At 39.3% G+C, this 18,895-nt stretch overlaps 1 protein-coding gene across 3 annotated transcripts in view; it reads right to left on the bottom strand.

Annotated features, from left to right (window-relative positions):
* CNOT6 (CCR4-NOT transcription complex subunit 6) overlaps window positions 1-18,895 on the bottom strand; it is an 84,404-nt gene that overhangs the window by 49,069 nt on the left and 16,440 nt on the right. For 2 of the 3 annotated variants that reach the window (XM_025293982.3, XM_006080749.4), the window contains exon 2: window positions 14,464-14,577. The exons of the other annotated variant lie outside the window; for it this stretch is intronic. In XM_025293982.3, the coding sequence (XP_025149767.1) occupies window positions 14,464-14,575 (112 nt within the window). In that variant the 5' untranslated portion in view covers window positions 14,576-14,577. The remainder of the gene's footprint in view (window positions 1-14,463; window positions 14,578-18,895) is intronic. 3 annotated transcript variants of the gene reach the window in all.

Genomic DNA, 18,895 nt, shown 5'->3' with positions numbered 1-18,895 from the left:
GAGCCAGGGGAGGGAATCTGCATCTTAGGAATAGACCAAACAGACTTCCCATTTGGTGTGCTTGCTCCCAGACCTGAGTCTGTAGCACACCCTTCTGAAGAAGTAAAGACTACCTTGCAGAGCCATTTTCAATTGTCTGTTTTATTCCTGCAACACCGTTTGAGAGCATTTCCAACACTATAATGAGAGCCATTTGTTGCTGACCAATAATCCCACTGAGCAAAAGAAAAACTAAGTTAAAAAAGAGGAAAACCACCACTTTTGAGTGGTTCAAAAGAAATGGAGGACTATAGAGGCAGCAAGACATGAGAGACAAAGAACCTGGAGAAAAGGGAAGCAAATATAGAAGTAATGAGTGAGACACATCCCACCACATTATTTCTGAAAGAATGAATTGAATCACAAGCAGCAGAAGCAAGCAGATGAAATGAAAGTTGGGGCCGAGAGGGTGAAGTGTTGAGCACAACATTAAGTCCTCTTACACAGCTGGGAATGCAAAACAGGAATTGAACCACTAAGGAATTTGATTCTGTCAACCATCAAGATTCCAGCTGGCATCTATAAATGGAATAGGGGTGACTCTGCAGTAAGTCAACTCTTAAAACCAATGCCAACACCAAGTTTAAATGAGATGAATGAATCCCTGATTAGATTAAGGTCACTCCTTACAGAACTGTCTGACAAACAAAAAAGAAAATTCACTCCTAAGAAAAAGAATACCATCCAGACCATCAAATTATTCTACCATTTAACATATAATTCCTATTATTTAATAAACATTACCAGACCAAACAAATGAAAAACAGAAGAAAAAAGAGAAACAGCAAAACAGAACGCCCAGGAGATTTAGATACTGGAGTTACCAAACACAATATTAAAGAGAAAAAAAAAAAAAACTGACAGACTTAATTTTAAGCAAGATAGAGTAACATGATCTGGATTTACCCTCCCACCTAAAGCAACTAAAAAACCAGACAAATATATGAAATATTGAGTTTAAGGCATTGGACAGACAATAGGCAACACAGAACAGTGATCACTGATGAGACGGAAAACAAGGTGAGCCCTTAAGTCTGTTCCACTTTACTGCTACAGTTTCCAAAGTAGTACAAGGAGTAGTACATTGCCAAATGGAGTCTGGCAACATTATGTAAACTGAAGAGATGATGCTGGGAGTCCAAAGATGCCAAGGTGGCTATAGGTGACAGGGCAAAAGCACCAAAGAGGAGAGACTACACAGACTGAAAGCTCTGGAGATCTGAAGAGGACACTAAAGGGGGAGTCAGTTTGCAACAAAGTCTGCAACAAAGAGAGCAGGCAGTCTGAACATCAAAGATTACCGCGAGGTAAGGAAACTCAGATACTGAGTTAAGGAATTTGGTATTCCTCTCTGTAAGGGAAGATGCAAGCTTCTGGGCTCACTGAATTCATTCCTGTCATATGCATCTCAGCTATCTGGAGCCAAATCCAGTTTCCTGATTGCTTACATCCTTAATGCCTTGTTCACCTTCACCCTAAGGAGTGGGGCTGGCTGCTGCCTCCATTCCCCTCAGCGCCTCAGCAATCACCACACGGGGCAGGGGAAGGTGGCAACTTGTGCTGGATTGCCCTGTGTTCCGTTTTGAGAGCCCTCACTCACATCTGGAGGCCCGAAACTGCTGATGGCTGTGACATTTCTTGTTTATTGATATGGCAGGAGATAGTACATTTCACAGTAGCCTGGGTCCCAGAATTTCTCCAAACTGACCAGCCAAGGCCCCACACTGAGAAACAAGAAAAAAAACTCAAAAAAATAGGAAATAAAATAATGTACGACAGGTATAAAAGAGATAAAGGGGGGAAAAGTCCAGATAAAAATGAAAGAAGGGAACAGAACCAGAAAGTTTCAGAAAATAAAATACATTACCACAACTGTGAATGCTCTGCAAACAAAAAACAAAGGAGAAGGAGCTCTAAAGTTAGAAAAACTATCCTGAATCACACCTAAAAGTTCATAAAAATTAAATTTAAATAAAAATGAACAGAAGTTATAAGGTCAAATCCTATAAAAGTTGTCATATAGTTCTAAAAATTATATAAGAAAAACATATATAAATAACAGGAAAACATATATATAAGGAGCAGGAAAAACTCCCTACAGACAACAAAAACATACCAAACACACCCCAAAACTATCACCTACAATTTCAAAATGAGCTGAAAGGTATTAAGAAATGATAAAAGAACATAAGACTTCTAAATGCCAAATAAGTTACTCTGTGGATACTGACAAACTAATTCTAAAGTTTATATAGAGGAGGAAAAGATACAGAATAGCCAACACAAAACTGAAGAATAAAAATTGGATGCTACCTGACTTCAATACTACAAAGTTACAGTAATCAAGACTGTGGTATTGGCAAAAGAATGAACAAGAAACCAGAAACAGATGCACATAAATACAGTCAACTGATCTCTGACAAAGGAGCAAGGGCAATACTATAGAGAAAAGTCATTTCAATGAAAGGTGCTGGAACATCCACGAGTAAAAAAAAAATCTAGCCTCACACTCTTCATAAAAACGGACTCAAAATGGATCATAGAAATAAACATAAAACACAAAACCATAAAACTCCTGGAAAACAACATAGGAGAAAACCTACATGATTTTGAGTTTGCAATGACTACATATTTATGTGGGTCTATTGGTATTTATGGGGGTCTGTTTCTGGTCTCTGTTTCACTCTTCTCCAATGACTACATATAATACCAAAAGCACAATCTGTGAAAGAAATAATAAACTGGACTTCATTAAAATAACTTCTGCTCAATGGAAGACTGTTAGGAGAATGAAAAGACAAGCCAGACCGGGAGAAAACACTTGCAAAGATATAGCTGATAAGGGACTGTTATTTATACAAAGAACTCTTAAAACTCAACAGGAAAACAACTCAATTAAAAAATGGGCAAAGTCTCTTCAATAAGAGGTGCTGGGAAAACTGGACAGCTACGTGTAAAAGAATGAAACAAGAACACTTCCTAACACCATACAGAAAAATAAACTCAAAATGGATTAAAGACCTAGATGTAAAACCAGAAACTATAAACCTCTTAGAGGAAAACACAGGCAATACATTCTCTGACATACATCACAGCAAGATCCTCTTTGACCCACCTCCTAGAGTAATGGAAATAAAAACAAAAATAAACAAATGGGAATTAATTAAACTTAAAAGTTTCTGCAGAGCAAAGGAAACAATAAACAAAATTAAAAGATCAGAATGGGGGAAAATAATTTCAAAAGTAACAACTGACAAATCATTAATCTCCAGAATATGTAAAAAGCTCATACAGCTCAACATCAGGAAAACCAACAACCCAATCAAAAAATGGGCAGAAGACCTAAACAGACATTTCTGCAAAGAAGACATACAGACACATGAAAAGATGCTCAACATCACACAGTATTCAGTTCAGTTCAGTTCAGTCGCAGTTGTGTCCGACTCTGCGACCCCATGAATCACAGCAGGCCAGGCCTCCCTGTCCATCACCAACTCCCGGAGTTCACTCAGACTCACGTCCATCGAGTCAGTGATGCCATCCAGCCATCTCATCCTCTGTCATCCCCTTCTCCTCCTGCCCCCAATCCCTTCCAGCATCAGAGTCTTTTCCAATGAGTCAACTCTTCGCATGAGGTGGCCAAAGTACTGGAGTTTCAGCTTTAGCATTATTCCTTTCAAAGAAATCCCAGGGCTGATCTCCTTCAGAAATGCAAATCAAAACTACACTGACCACCTCACACTGGTCAGAATGGCCATCATCAAAAAATCTACAATACTCGAGAGGGAGTGGAGAAAAGGAAACTCTCTCGCACTGTTGGTGGGAATATAAACTTATACAGCCACTATGGAGAACAGTATAGGGAGATTCCTTTAAAAAAACTAGGAGTAAAACACACCATATGACCCAACAATCCCTCTACTGGGCATATACTCTTTCATAAATGAAAGAGACGCATGTATCCCAATGTTTGCTGCAGCACTATTGTATATAGCTAGGACATGGAAGAGAAACTAAAGACCCTCTTGTGAAGGTGAAAGAGGACAGTGAAAAAGCTGGCTTAAAACTCAACATTCAAAAAACTAAGATCATGGCATCCAGTCCCATCACTTCACAGAAAATAGACAGGAAGAAAAACAGACACAATGACAGACTATTTTCTTGGGCTCCAAAATCACTGCAACCATGAAATTAAAAACACTTGGCCCTTGGAAGGAAAACTGTTACATACCTAGACAGCATATTAAAAAAGGAGAGACACTACTTTGTTGACAAGGTCTGGATCGTCAAACCAGCAGTCACGTAATGATACTAGAGTTGGACTGTAACCAAGAAGGGTTAATTTTGAATTTACACCAGAACAGCTTCTGTGACTTTAACCCTTTTTGTTATTAAGCATACATAATGGTGTGCCTCAGGAAGATAACCTGACCCAGCCCACCTGTGAAGGACTGTGACAACTTAAATCATTTGTGTGGCAAATGGCTCAGCATGAGGCACGGCATGTGAGGCATCCTTCATTTTCTGCTCACAGGCTCGCCCCAGAAATTCACAATTCGAGAGGCTGGAATCACAGATAAATGTGGCATCTTTGTTGTATGACAGGCAATATTCCATTTCATACTACCCATGAAATGACTGTGAAAAAGTGAAACTAATATATCCCCCTACCTGAGTATTGCCATTCTAAGAGATATTTGCAGGAATGAAATGATCTTTTTACTTTGTTTCCTCACTTCCCCTCATCCCTGATTCATAGAAGAATCTGACATCCAGGCCCCAACATGATAGTTTTTTTTGAGGCACAAGGCACCCATCTTCCTGGTCCCAACACCTCATCTGATTTTCACTGACTTGCTATGAACAGATTTAGCCTGGACTCGGTAGCAGGACCAAAAAGAAGGCTGAGTGCCAAAGAACTCATGCTTTCTAACTGTGGTGTTGGAGAAGACTCTTGAGAGTCCCTTGGACAGCAAGGAGATCAAACCACTCAATCCTAAAGGAAATCAACCCTGAATATTCATTAGAAGGACCCATGCAAACCTTAAGTTAAAGCTCCCATTCTCTGGTGACCTGATGCGAACACCTGACTCATTGGAAAAGACTCTGATCCTGGGAAAGATTGAGGGCAGGAGGAGAAGGGGGAGACAGAGGATGAAATGGTTGGATGGCATCACTGACTCAATGAACATGAGTTTGAGCAAACTCCAGGAGATACTGAAGGACAGGGAAGCCTGGCATGCTGCAGTCCATGGGATCACAAAGAGTCAGACATAACTTAGTGACTGAAAAACAACAACATGAACATAGAAGCAACCTAGACGTTCATCAACAGATGAATGGATAAAGAAGTTGTTGTGGTACATATACACAATGACATTTTCAGTTCAGTTCAGTCGCTCAGTCGTGTCTGACTCTGCGACCCCATGAATCACAGCACGCCAGGCCTCCCTGTCCATCACCAACTCCCGGAGCTTACTCAAGTTCATGTCCATCGAGTCAGTGATGCCATCCAGCCATCTCATCCTCTGTCATCCCCTTCTCCTCCTGCCTTCAATCATTCCCAGTATCAGAGTCTTTTCCAATCAGACAGTTCTTCCTTGGAGAAAGAAATGGCAACCCACTCCAGTACTCCTACCTAGAAAATCCCATGGACGGAGGAGCCTGGTGCAGGCTACTGTCCATGGGGTCGCAAACAGTTGGACATGACTGAGAGATTTCACTTCACTACTTCGCATGTAGCCAAAGTACTGGAGGTTCAGCTTTAGCATCAGTCCTTCAAATGAATATTCAGGACTGATTTCCTTTTGGATGGACTGGTTGGATCTGCCTGTGTTCCAAGGAACTCTCAAGAGTCTTCTCCAATACCACAGTTCAAAAGTATCAATTCTTCAGCACTCAGCATTATGGTCCAGTTCCCCATCTGTACATGACTACTGGAAAAACCATAGTTTCAACTATACGAACCTTTGTCAGCAAAGTAATCTCTCTGCTTTTTAATATGCTGTTTAGGTTGGTCATAGCTTTCCTTCTAAGGAGCAAGCATGTTTTAATCTCATGACTGCACTCACCAGATCCACTGATTTTGGAGCCCCCAAAAATAAAGTCTGTCACTGTTTCCATTGTTTCCCCATCTATCTGCCATGAAGTGATGAGACCAGAGGCCATGATCTTTGTTTTTGAATGTTGAGTTTTAAGTCCGTTTTTTCACTCTCCTCTTTCACTAAGAGGCTCTTTAGTTCCTCTTCACTTTCTGCCGTAAGGATGGTGTCATGTACATATCTGAGGTTATTGATATTTCTCCCAGAAATCTTGATTCCAGCTTGAGCTTCATTCAGCCCGGCATTTTGCACAATGTACTCTGCATATAAGTTAAATAAGTAGGGTGACAATATACAGCCTTGACATATTGCTTTCCCAATTTGGAACCAGTCCACTGTTTCATGTACAGTTCTAACTGTTGCTTCCTGACCTGCATACAGGTATCTCAGGAGGCAAGTAAGGTGGTCTGGTATTCCCATCTTTTGAAGAATTTTCCACAGTTTGTTGTGATCCCCACAGTCAAAGGCTTTAGTGTAGTCAATGAAGCAGACATTTTGCTGGAATTCTCTGATTTTTTCTATCATCCAATGGATGTTGGCAATTTGATCTCTGGTTCCTCTGTCTTTTGTAAATCCAGTTTAAACACCTGTAAGTTCTCAGTTCATGTACTGTTGAAGCCTGGCTTGGAGAATTTTCAGCATTACTTTGCTAGCACATAAGATGAGTGCAATTATGTGGTAGTTTGAACATTCTCTGGCATTGCCTTTCTTTGGGACTAGAATGAAACCTGACCTTTCCCAGTCCTGTGGCCACTTCCAAATTTTTCCAAATTTGCTGGCATATTGAGTGCAACACTTTCACAGCATCATCCTTTAGGATTTGAAATATCTCTGCTGAAATTCCATCACCTCCACTAGCTTTGTTCACAGTGATGCTTCCTAAAGCCCATTTGACTTTGCACTCCAGGATGTCTGGCTCTACATGAGTCATCACACCATCATGGTTATCCGCATCACTCATATTTTTGTACAATTCTTCTGTGTATTCTTGCCACGTCTTAATATCTTCTGCTTCTGTTAGATCCATACCATTTCTGTCCTTTATCGAGCCCATCTTCACATGAAATATTCCCTTGGTATTTCTAATTTTCTTGTAGCAATCTCTAGTCTTTCCCATTCTATTGTTTTCCTCTATTTCTTTGCACTGATCACTGAGGAAGGCTTTCTTCTCTCTCCTTGCTATTCTTCGGAACTCTGCATTCAGATGGATATATCTTTCCTTTTCTCCTTTGCCTTTCGCTTCTCTTCTATTTGTAAGCCCTCCTCAGGGAACCATTTTGCCTGTTTGCAGTTCTTTTTCTTGAGGATGGTCTTAATCACCACCTCCTACACAATGTTATGAACCTCCATCTGTATTTCTTCAGGCCCTCTATCAGATCTAATCCCTTGAATTTATTTGTCACTTCCACTGTATAATCACAAGTGACTTGATTTAGGTCATACCTGAATGGTCTTATGGTTTTCCCTACTTTCTTCCACTTAAGTCTGAATTTGGCAATAAGGAGTTCATGATCTGAGCCACAGTCAGTTCCAGGTCTTGTTTTTGCTGACTGTATAGAGCTTCTCCATCTTCAGCTGCAAAATGTACAAGCAATCTGATTTTGGTATGGACCATCTGGTGATGTCTATGCATAGAGTTGTTTCTTGTATTGTTGCAAGAGGGTGTCTGCTATTAACAGTCTGTTCTCTTGGCAAAACGGTGAGCCCTTGCCTGCCTCATTTTGTACTCAAAGGCCAAATTTGCCAGTTAGTCCAGGTATCTCTTGACTTCCTACTTTTGCATTCTAGTCCCCTGTGATGAAAAGGACATCTTTTTTTTGGTGTTAGTTCTAGGAGGTCTTTTAGTTCTTCACAGATCCGTTCAACTCCAGCTTCTTCAGCATTAGTGGTTGGGGGATAGACTTAGATTACTATGGTATTGAATGGTTTGCCTTGTAAATGAACAGGATCATTCTGTCATTTTTGAGACTGTACCCAAAAACTGCATTTCAGACTCTTTTGTTGACAATGAGGGCTACTCCATTTCTTCTAAGGGATTCTTGCCTACAGTAGTAATGTAATGGTCATCTAAATTAAATGACATTTCACTCAGCCACAGAAAAGAACACATTTGAATCAGTCCTAATGACTGAATCTAGAACTTTTTATATAGAATGAAGACAGAAAGAGTATTGTACATTAATGTGTATATATGCTGCTACTGCTGCTAAGTCTGGTACTGATGAACCTATTTGCAGGGCAGCAAAGAACTGCAGAAAGAGAAAAGACTTATGAACTCAGTGGAGGAAGGAGAGGGTGGGATGAATTGAAAGTGTAGTATGAAAACACATATATTACCATAATGTAAAACAGACAGCCAATGAAAATTTGCTGTATGATGCAGGGGCAGGATGGGGTGGGAGGAGGGAGGGAGGTTCAAGAGAGAGAGGATGTATGTATACCTATGGCTGATTCATGTTGATGTATGGCAGAGAACAACACAATACTGTAAAGCAATTATCCTCCAATTAAAAATAATTTTTAAAAACATCTAAAAAAAAAAAAACTGGGGGGGCAGGGGGGGATGGGACCTGAACAGACACCACCTTGCCAATGAAGATATGTCCATAGTAAATAAGTATATGAAAAGATCCTCTTAATCCTTCATCATCAGGGAAATGAAAATTAAAACAACAATGAGATACCACTATACATACCCATTATAATGGGCAAAACCCAGAACAATGTCAAATGCTGGAGAGGATATAGAGCAAAAGGAACTCTCATTCACTGCTAGTGGAAATGCCAAATAATAGCCATTTTGGAATAGTCTGGCTTTTTTTTTTTTTTTTTACAAAATTAAACATTCTCACCATCACGCGCCTTGCCATTTACCCAGGAGTTGAAAACCTACATCAAACACACAAAAACCTGCATGTAGACATCTGTAGCAGCTTTATTCATAATTGCCAAAACTTGGAAATAATCAAGATGTTCTTCAGTAAGTGAATGGATAAACTGTGATGTATCTAGACAATGGAATATCACTTAGCACTAAAAATATATGAAGTATCAAGCCATGAAAACACATGGAGGAACTTAAATGCATATTACTAAGTCAAAGAACCCAATCTAAGAAGTCTACACACTGTTTGATCCCAAGGATAGAAAAGGCAAAACAATGGCGAGAGTAAAAAGATCAGGGGTTCAGGCAGAGTGAAGCAGGAATGAACAGGGAGAGCACAGAGGACTCTCGGGGCAGTTAAACTACTCTGTATGATATGACAGTGGTGGATACATGTCATTATATGTTTGTCTAAACCCAAAAATCTACAATATCAAGAGTGAACTCTAACATAAACTATGACCTTGGGGTGCGAAAGCAGATTCATGGATGTAACAAATGCACCACTCTGGTGGGGGATGTTGACAGTGGAAGGATCGTACACTGTACTTTACATCAAAGGTGCTATGAACCTAAAACAGTTTAGTCAAAAAAAAAAAAAAAAAAAAATTAAAACTCAGTAGTTTCCAGGGGCCGAAAGTGGGGGGACAGTCTGCCTAAAATGGAGCAGGGTGAAGTTTTCTGCAGTGATGAAATCATTCCATATTGTAACTGTGATGGTGGCTGAACGCCTGTCTGACTGTACATGTAAAAGAATCACAACAGTAAGGGAGTGAACTTACTGTACTTGGTCTTTAAAAGTGATTCTGAGACAAATATGTAAATATTCAAATTCAGAGAATAAATCTCTCTGAAAGAAAAAGTGAAGAAAGGACTCAGAACAAACACTAAAGCTATTCAAGCTATTTTAATTTCAAGCAAACTTCCCTGAAATTAAAAGAGAAAAAACTCAAACTACACATTGAAAGAGCATACTATACCTAAGAATATCAAAGTAGAACAACCAATACCAAAATATATTCAAGTAAAAATTACTGACTTTAAGGGGAAAAAATTCTTTGGGCATCTAAGCAAAAAAGAGAAAATAATAATGAACTATAAAGAAAGCTGAGCACCGAAGAATTGATGCTTTTGAACTGTGAGGGTGGAGAAGACTCTCGAGAGTCCCTTGGACTGCAAGATCAAACCAGTCAATCCTAAAGGAAATCAGTCCTGAATATTCATTGGAAGGACTGATGCTGAAGATGAAGTTCCAATACTCAGGCCACCTGATACAAAGAACCAACTCATTAGAAAGGACCCTGCTGCTGGGAAAGATTGAAGGCAGAAGGAGAAAGGGACGAAGGACGACGAGATGGTTGGATGGCATCACCAACTCGATGGACGTGTCTGAGCAAGCTCCAGGAGTTAGTGATGGATGGGGAAGCCTGGCATGCTGCAGTCCATGGGGCCACAAAGAGTAGGACACGACTGGGAAACGGAACTGAACTGAATAATGAAAAAAAATCTGACTGCCATCAAGCCTATGGCAAAACAGGACAATTTTAAGCAATAAAATAAAGAGGAATAATGACAACTCACAGCATATGTTTGAAACCCAAATATAACAGTAATATACTTTATTTCTTTAATTATTTTTGGCTGGGCAGGGCCTCAGCTGCGGCGTGGGATTGTTCCTTGTGGCATGGGGGCCTCTCCAGTTGTGGCACATCGGCTCAGTAGTTGTGGCGCAAGGCCTTAGTCGCCCTGCAGCATGTGAGATCCTAGTTCCTGGAGCAAGGATCAACCCTGAATTCCCTGAATTGGAAGTCAGATTCTTAAACCACTGGATACTTTAAAAATGAAACTTTAAAAATCTGATTGGTCACCTTCAAAGGACAACAGGTTATCCTGAAAACTCGTAAATAAAAGGAAAGAAAGAAGCATTCTTTTCTACCTCTCCTATACAAATTTATACCTTGAGCAATCAATTAATAAATGAGGGAATAAATCAACTGTGTGCACCATAGGTCACTCAGTCGTGTCTGACTCTTTGCGAGCCTGTGGACTGCAGCCCGCCAGGCTCCTCTGTCCATGGGATTCTCCAGGCAAGAATACTGGAGTGGGTCGCCATGCCCTCCTCCAGGGGATCTTCCCAACCCAGGATCAAGCATCGCTTGTGTCTCCTGCATTGGCAGGAGGGTTCTTTACCACTAGCACCACCTGGGAAGCCCAAGATAAAATAAAATTTTAAGATGAGGGAAAGTATCTCTTAACAGATACAGCTCATCTAATTAAAAAAAAAAAAAAAAAAAAAGAGTATCACTATTTTGCAACCTTCAAAGAATTAATGGCTCTAGGCACTGAACATCAGTAGAAAAGAAGGCTTTTGTATCTTATGTGCCTCCTAAAGAAAAAGAATAATACCACACACATAACGCAGTCTTCAATCCTGTCAAGGGTCTTAAATCCAACTCTTGATCAAGTCTCTGCATCCTACTTGCAAATATGGATGGAAAACATGTTGAACTGCATGCAGGAGAATACATACTGTAGGGTAATAAGAAGTTCAACAGATAAATTGTAAAGAAAAGGATGGACGGGGAACATGTAAATTGAGCACTAAACTCGTAACACTTGTGTTTAGTCATCAGTCGTGTCCAACTCTGTGCAACCCCGCCAGGCTCCTCATCCATGGGGATTCTCCAGGCAAGAATACTGGAGATGTATTGCCATACTGCCATGCCCTCCTCCAGGAAATCTTCCCAACACAGGGATCAAACCTAGGTCTCCCACATTGCAGGCGGATTCTTTACCATCTGAGCTACCAGGCAAGCCCTAAGGAAACAAAAGAAGTGATTACTATAAAAGTTAGGGTAACAGTTACTTTTGGGGAGTGGGGAAGGGATTGTGTTTGGCTGTGGTGTGGAAGGGGTTCTGGGACAAGTGAAAAACTTCTAATTCCTTTTTTTTAAACTGTAATATAATATTTTATTTAATCCTCTATATCTAAAACATTTATTTCATTAATATCAAGTTATTAACAAAGGCTTTTACATCTCTTTTTTATAAGTCTCTGAAATCAGGCATATGTTTTATACTTAGACTACATCCTAGTTTGGACTAAGGACATTTCTTTTTCAGATTTATTTATTTATTTTTGGTTGTGCTAGATCTTCGTTGCTGCACATGGGCTTTCTCTAGTTGCTGCAGGCAGAGGCTTTTCATTGCGGTGGCTTCTCCTGCTGCAGAGCATGCGTTCTAGAGCACAGGCCCACTAGTTGTGGCGTATGGGCTTAGGTGTTCCAAGGCATGTGAGATCTTCCCAAACCAAGGATGGAAACCATGGCCCCTGCACTGGCAGGAGGATTCTTTGCCACTGAGCCACTGAGGGAAGCCCTGGACTAATCTAAGTACATTTCAAATGCTCAGTAGCCACATGCGTTTCATGCCTATTGGACTGATCAGAAAACCTCTAATTCTTGACCTGGGTATTACTAGGCTTCTGGCCTTAAAATAATTCACTAATATGCTTCTGGGGTTTTCTTTATCTGTGTTTCATTTTACCATTAAAAAAATGGCCTTCTTTAAAAAAGTAAATGACTAACAGTCATTTGGATTATCTGGCTACCTCCAAATGGCACAAGGATCTAACCACCCATCTCCCTAGAACCAGAAGAATATATGAGATTACTTCAGGTCCAGAATTCAGTGACCTCAGATCCCTAGAATTTTGTATCACAGATCTTAAGGAATGCTAGAGTATATAATATACATGATAACTCTAGCCTTGAAATAACTCTCATCTTAGCATGAAATGAATTCAGTCTTGAAAATTTCTACACACTGGAGTTTATATTCATGTATTAAGATAATAAAGTGACCTTCCTGATAGCGGTTTTGTTAATTACAAGGTCCTGTTCCACCAGACCTATTCAATCAACAGCTTATCCTCCACAACACTTGGTAAAGATAAAACTGTTAAGATGCTATTTTAAAGGAAAAATCTCTCGTTTTCATTCCTATCTTCTACACAGATCTCTTCCCAAAGTTCAGAGTAAGCAGAGAACAATGACTCAAAATTGCCAATGAGTTCCAAACATGAGGTAGAGTGAGCAGACAGAGAAAAATCTCCTTCACCTCAGAGATATAACCTCACTGACCTAAGTGAACACTTTCTAGATTATCCAAATTTCCTAGAAGCAAATGACTTGTAATTCAAAAACTGCTAATACAGACTGAAAAAAGAAAAATATAGTTAAATACCAATCCTGCAGAAATTAAAAGGGGAAGTTGGAACGGTAATTGCCTATGCTTCAAAGGCTCTCTGAGAGAGAAAATCAAATTCGACACGACAGCCAAAAGAAGAGAGAAATTTCACTCTCCCACCACTCTACACCAGCACTCCAGAAACTGGAAGAGGGAAAACAGGAGAGACCCATGTAGGTACCAACCTCTACCATGGCTGCATGAAGGTGCTTAGGTTCACTCAATAATTAATCAGAACTTTGAGCTGACAAGGGAGAGATGCTACTATCACTACTTCCTTTTGCTTTCTGTACAGCACTTTTCTACTTAGACTTCACAGCTATATTTTGTCTATTAGTTACTTACACTGGCATAGTCCCTTCCTCTCACTCAGTAATATGCCAAAAGCGTCAGAATGAAACAGACCTTTTTTTTCCCCCATCTATATATCTTACATATGCCTAGTACAGCACCTGGAAAAATGTTTTACACATAGCATATACTCAGTATGTTTGTTGCATTAAACTTTTAAAAATATCAAGGGCAGCCAGGTGAAAGAAAAGAAAATTTGGTCAATATTATTTCAGAAAGCAAGAGTCAAGAAAAACTAGAAGGAAAGCATGAGGAGGCATGTTAGGCCAACATGAACACAAAATTTCTTTAGCCCTGGTTGCCTTAAGAAGCAATCACGCCCCTTGGCCATATTTTTGAAGACTTGCATTAAAGGCAGAAGGGAATCCTGAGAGCTGCTTCAAACTCTTTCAAGATTTTGTGTTTCTGAACAAGGCTGTCCCCAAAGACTCAGACTGAAACACAAATTCAGAAAATAAGGAGAAACAAATCTATCTCAGAATCTACAGCAGAACAGGCATTCCCCACCTCACTGGAAACCTGTAACTGGATAACACAAAAATCCCTACCCTACGTCATCAGAGAATTAAGGAACAGAACAAACCTTTATATACTAGTCGCTACATATGCTATTTTCATTTTATCTTTGATATTATCTTCTTCTTTTTATAAAAGGACACTGACAGTGAGAAAATAAGCAATGAATGGGTTCTGAACTTTGACTCAAACCATGTTCTTTCTACTGAACATTTCAGCTTCTAAGACAAATCAGCATTGGTAAAATATAGCATTGCTTCCCTTGTGTATTGGCATTACTAGATCTTAACTCCCAAACCATAAATTTAGCCCTGTATGGCTTACCACTTATTTCAAGCTCCACCCAATGAGATTTCTTTCCATTTGCTGCTTCCTCAGAGGACATAATTGTGTACATCCTCCGAGGGTCAGGGGGCTCGTATTTTTCTTTGGGCATGCCTGTTGAATCAAGAAAAGAAACCAATCAATATTTGAAAGAGTCAAATAGCTGAAAATAACATCTTTTTAAAAAGCAGACATCCATATTATGATCTCTAAACACAATTTCCCACCAAAACAAACCAGGAACTCCTAAAAGAAATGGAAGATTTCAAGAATGGGATTGGAAAAATATAAACAAGCCTGGACACTAAGAAAGATGCTCTAGCTGTGAAGGGCATAGGAGTTAGCTTGAAGAGGTCCCACTGGCCAAGATAAGACAATCTGAACAACAAAAGGAAGACCATGAATCAATTTTAAACTGTATGAATCCAAAACTCTGATGGGAAAAAAAAAAAACCTGTCACCTGAAGTTGGAAAATAAAGGGAAAGAATCAAGTATTTATCCAGCATTTCTGGCAGAAACTAGTTGAGGAAATGTTCTTAACAGAATTCTAGCTAATAAATGCAGTAAGTTACATAATTAGAGAAACCACTATTTCACAACCTCTAATAAAAAAAACGGATGACCATTAATGGCTAATAAAGGAATCAGGTGAAAAATGTCCAGTGGAAAAAATTTAAATAGATTAGGCTGTAAGACCTCAACCCAAGGATCAATCTCAGTATTAGGACAACTAGACTTATATGTCAATACTATGTACACTCTTGCCCCTTCATCCAAAAAAAAATTACAAGACTGAACTTGAATCAAATAAGCCTCTCTAGATCTGGAACCAGTTTACACCAAGTAAGGAGACAGAGGAATATGGTAAAAGTAACATAAGACATAATAATGTGAATATACTTAACACTACGGAACTGCACACTTAAAATGATTATTAAGATAGCATATTTTGCTATGTATATTTTACTATGAGTAAAAAAATTTTTTCTTAACTCTTAAAATAATGCCACAAGAATACAGCCAGCCAGATGCAGACAACAGAAAGTTCTACATGACAGAAGGCCCAATTTCCTCAACAAATGAATGATATGAAAAGGAAACTGATATTAAATGACTTATGAGGCACAGCAATCAGATGCAATGTATAAACCTCATCTGGGTCTAATGTAACCAAATTAAGTGTAAAAAACATTTCTGAGAATCAGACAAACTGGAATTATATCTAAGCTGATACTGGGACTACTGTTCATTTTACTTGTGGTTATTTTAAAATTCATATTAAAAAGCAGAGACATTACTTTGCCAACAAGGATCCGTCTAATCAAAGCTACGGTCTTTCCAGTAGTCATGTATGGATGTGAGAGTTGGACCATAAAGAAAGCTGAGCACCAGAGAATTGATGCTTTTGAACTGTGTTGTTGGAGAAGACTCTTGAGAGTCCCTTGGACTGCAAGGACATCAAACCAGTCAATCCTAAAGGAAATCAATCCTGAATATTCATTGGAAGGATTGACGCTGAAGCTCTAATACTTTGGTCACCTGATGCGAAGAACTGACTCATTGGGAAAGACTCTGATGCTGCAAAAAAGATTGAAGGCAGGAGGAGAAGGGGATGAAAGAGGATGAGATGGTTGGATGGCATCTCCGACTCGATGGACAAAAGTTTGAGCAAGCTCCAGGAGATGGTGATAGATCGGAAAGCCTGGCGTGCTCCAGTTCATGGGGTAGCAAAGAGTCAGACACAACTGAGCAACTGAATTGAACACCTACTCTGGATACCTACACAGCTAAACAAAGCTGGAGAAAAACCCACTATCATATGAAGTTAAAGTGAGCCAGTCAGCAATTACTTACCTCAAATGGAATTACTGCTAAATGGGTTTGAGGTTTTAGTTTTACAAAAAGAAAAGAGTTACAAAGAAGGATGACCGTGATGGCTGCACAACATCATCAATGTATCTAATAACACTGAATGCTACACTTAAAAATGGTTAACATGGTAAACTTTATGTTATGTATATTTTACACAGTAAAAAAATTGGAAAACGGCTAAAGCTACTTTCATTATGTTATGCCGCTTCTGTACTGATGAGAACTAGAGCTATTTTTCAAACACAAAGATGGTTTTGACTATGTAGTCAAAACACAGGAAGAGGTAAGTAATCCCTTTTTGAAAAAGGTAGGTAAATGGTGAGACTAACCACCTGCACAAGAAACAGAATATCTAGTTTTTGTTTTGTTAAATATTGTTAATAAAACTGTTCTCCTACACGTTGATTTCTCCAGAATAGAAATGACTGAAGTTTTTAGACTAATACAAAACATACCTAACAAAGAGCTATACTGTCAAGAACTGTTCCTATTCCATCTAGAGGACAAGCTGGCAAAGCAAGTGCCTACTGTGAATCATATGAATATACCAGTAATAACAAAACACTGTGTAAGGCGACCAGAGCTTAATGACAACATCCCTTAAGAGTCCTTAAGATCACTCAAATGCCACTGTTCTGACTAGATTTTACTTACAAAGCAACCATCTGATCTTCACTGGCTTTCCAAACAGAATTTAATGATAAGCTGCTGTGTTCAGCTAAGGTTAGTATTTTGGTCCTATGAGCTATTTTTTTAAACTAATATACTGTAATTGGAGAATAATTATTTTACATATTATGATGGTTTCTGCCATACATTGATATGAATCAGCCATGGGTGCACATGTGTCCCCCCCATCTTGAACCACTCCCTCTCCCTCCCCAACCCATCCCTCTGGGTTGTCCCAGAGCACTGGCTTTGGGTGCCCTGCTTCATGCACTGAACTTCCACTGGTCATCTATTTCACATATGGTAATATACATGTTTCAATACTATTCTCTCAATTCATCCCACCCTCCCCTTCTCCCATAGTCTAAAAGTCTGTTCTTTACATCTGTCTCTTTTGCTGCCTTGCATACAGGATCATCATTACCGTCTTTTTAAATTCCATATGTATGTATTAATATACAGTATTGGTGTTTCTCTTTCTTACTCCACTTCATATAATAGGCTCCAATTTCATCCACCTCATTAGAACTAACTCAATGTGTCCCTTTTTATAGCTGAGCAATATTCCATTGTGTATATGTACCATATCTTCCTTATTCATTCATCTGTCAATGGACATCAAGGTTGCTTCCATGTCCCAGCTATTGTAAACAGCGCTGCAATGAACACTTGGGTACATGTGTCTCTTAATTCTGGTTTCCTCAGTGTGTATGCCCAGCAGTGAGATTGTTGGTTCGTATGACAGTTCTATTCTCAGTTTTTTAAGGAGTCTCCACACTGTTCTCCACAGTGGCTATACCAGTTTGCATTCCCACCAACAGTGTAAGAGGGTTCCCTTTGAGTTATTAAATCATTTGACTTCTTAGTGAAAGTTCAGAAGTCTGATTTACCAATCTCATGCAAGCTTAGTTAGTGTGAATCAATGTCCAGAGTTCATGCTTCAGAGAATAAATAAAAGTATTACCGAACTGAAATCCAGGTCCTAGACCTGGGGTCATTCCATCAAGAGTCATGATTTCTGCCTAGGCAGCCAGCCACTCCCTTTCTGAGTTTTCAAGACATGTGATGGGTTGTCTTAAAATTTAAGAGACAGCACATCACTCTAAACTTGAAAGAGGCACAATCTTTATTTTCCAAATCCCCGAGAGTGCGAAAAGAACATGACAGAATAAAAGAAATGATGGCAAACTGGACAATCAAGCCCTTCTGAGAAGCATATCTGCCCACTAAGCAATTCCACCCATTTTTCTTGGAGTCCAACAGAACATAGTATTGGAAACTAGGTAGTAAAAAGGACATAAGAACACAAACAATTCAGGATTTTTCCCCAGGCCTTGAAATCAACAAGCAGCTCTTGCTCTCTAAAATATACAGTATATCGCTGCAGATTACTATCTGAAAAGAGTAAAAGGTTTCCAAAACTGACTGGAAAACTGCCAAGGAAAATTACAAGACTTTTAAAAAAATAGCTAGGCCAGAGTCAGCATGTATATAACCCCAGACTAGTCAATCTTCAACTCCCCCAATCCAATGCCAAACATCATTACTGATCCTGGCAGCATAAAATCTGTCCCTGATCTAGACCTCAGAGAAATGGTTTTTCATTATCTTAGAATAAAATAATTATTTACCTTAAAGAAATACTTGACATTATTTACCAGACAGAAAGATATGCTTATGTTATTAAAGACTTTATGAAATGGCTTAAAAATACACAGGAGAAAGGGTAACAGAGAAGTGGAGGGAGGAGGAGAGAGGAAGGGGTCCCGTGGGGGACCCTAACTGCAAGTCAAACACCATTTGAGGCAGCTTCCAAACTAAGACATTTAGTACTAAAGAAAAAGATTTAAGCGTCTATCCTTTCAATGGGTACTCTATTTCAGTCATCAA

Source organism: Bubalus bubalis, chromosome 9, assembly GCF_019923935.1.
Source record: "Bubalus bubalis isolate 160015118507 breed Murrah chromosome 9, NDDB_SH_1, whole genome shotgun sequence".
Taxonomy (NCBI): domain Eukaryota; kingdom Metazoa; phylum Chordata; class Mammalia; order Artiodactyla; family Bovidae; genus Bubalus; species Bubalus bubalis.
The sequence above is the reverse complement of the archived record's forward strand: the minus strand, read 5'-3'. Positions and strand labels throughout refer to the sequence as shown.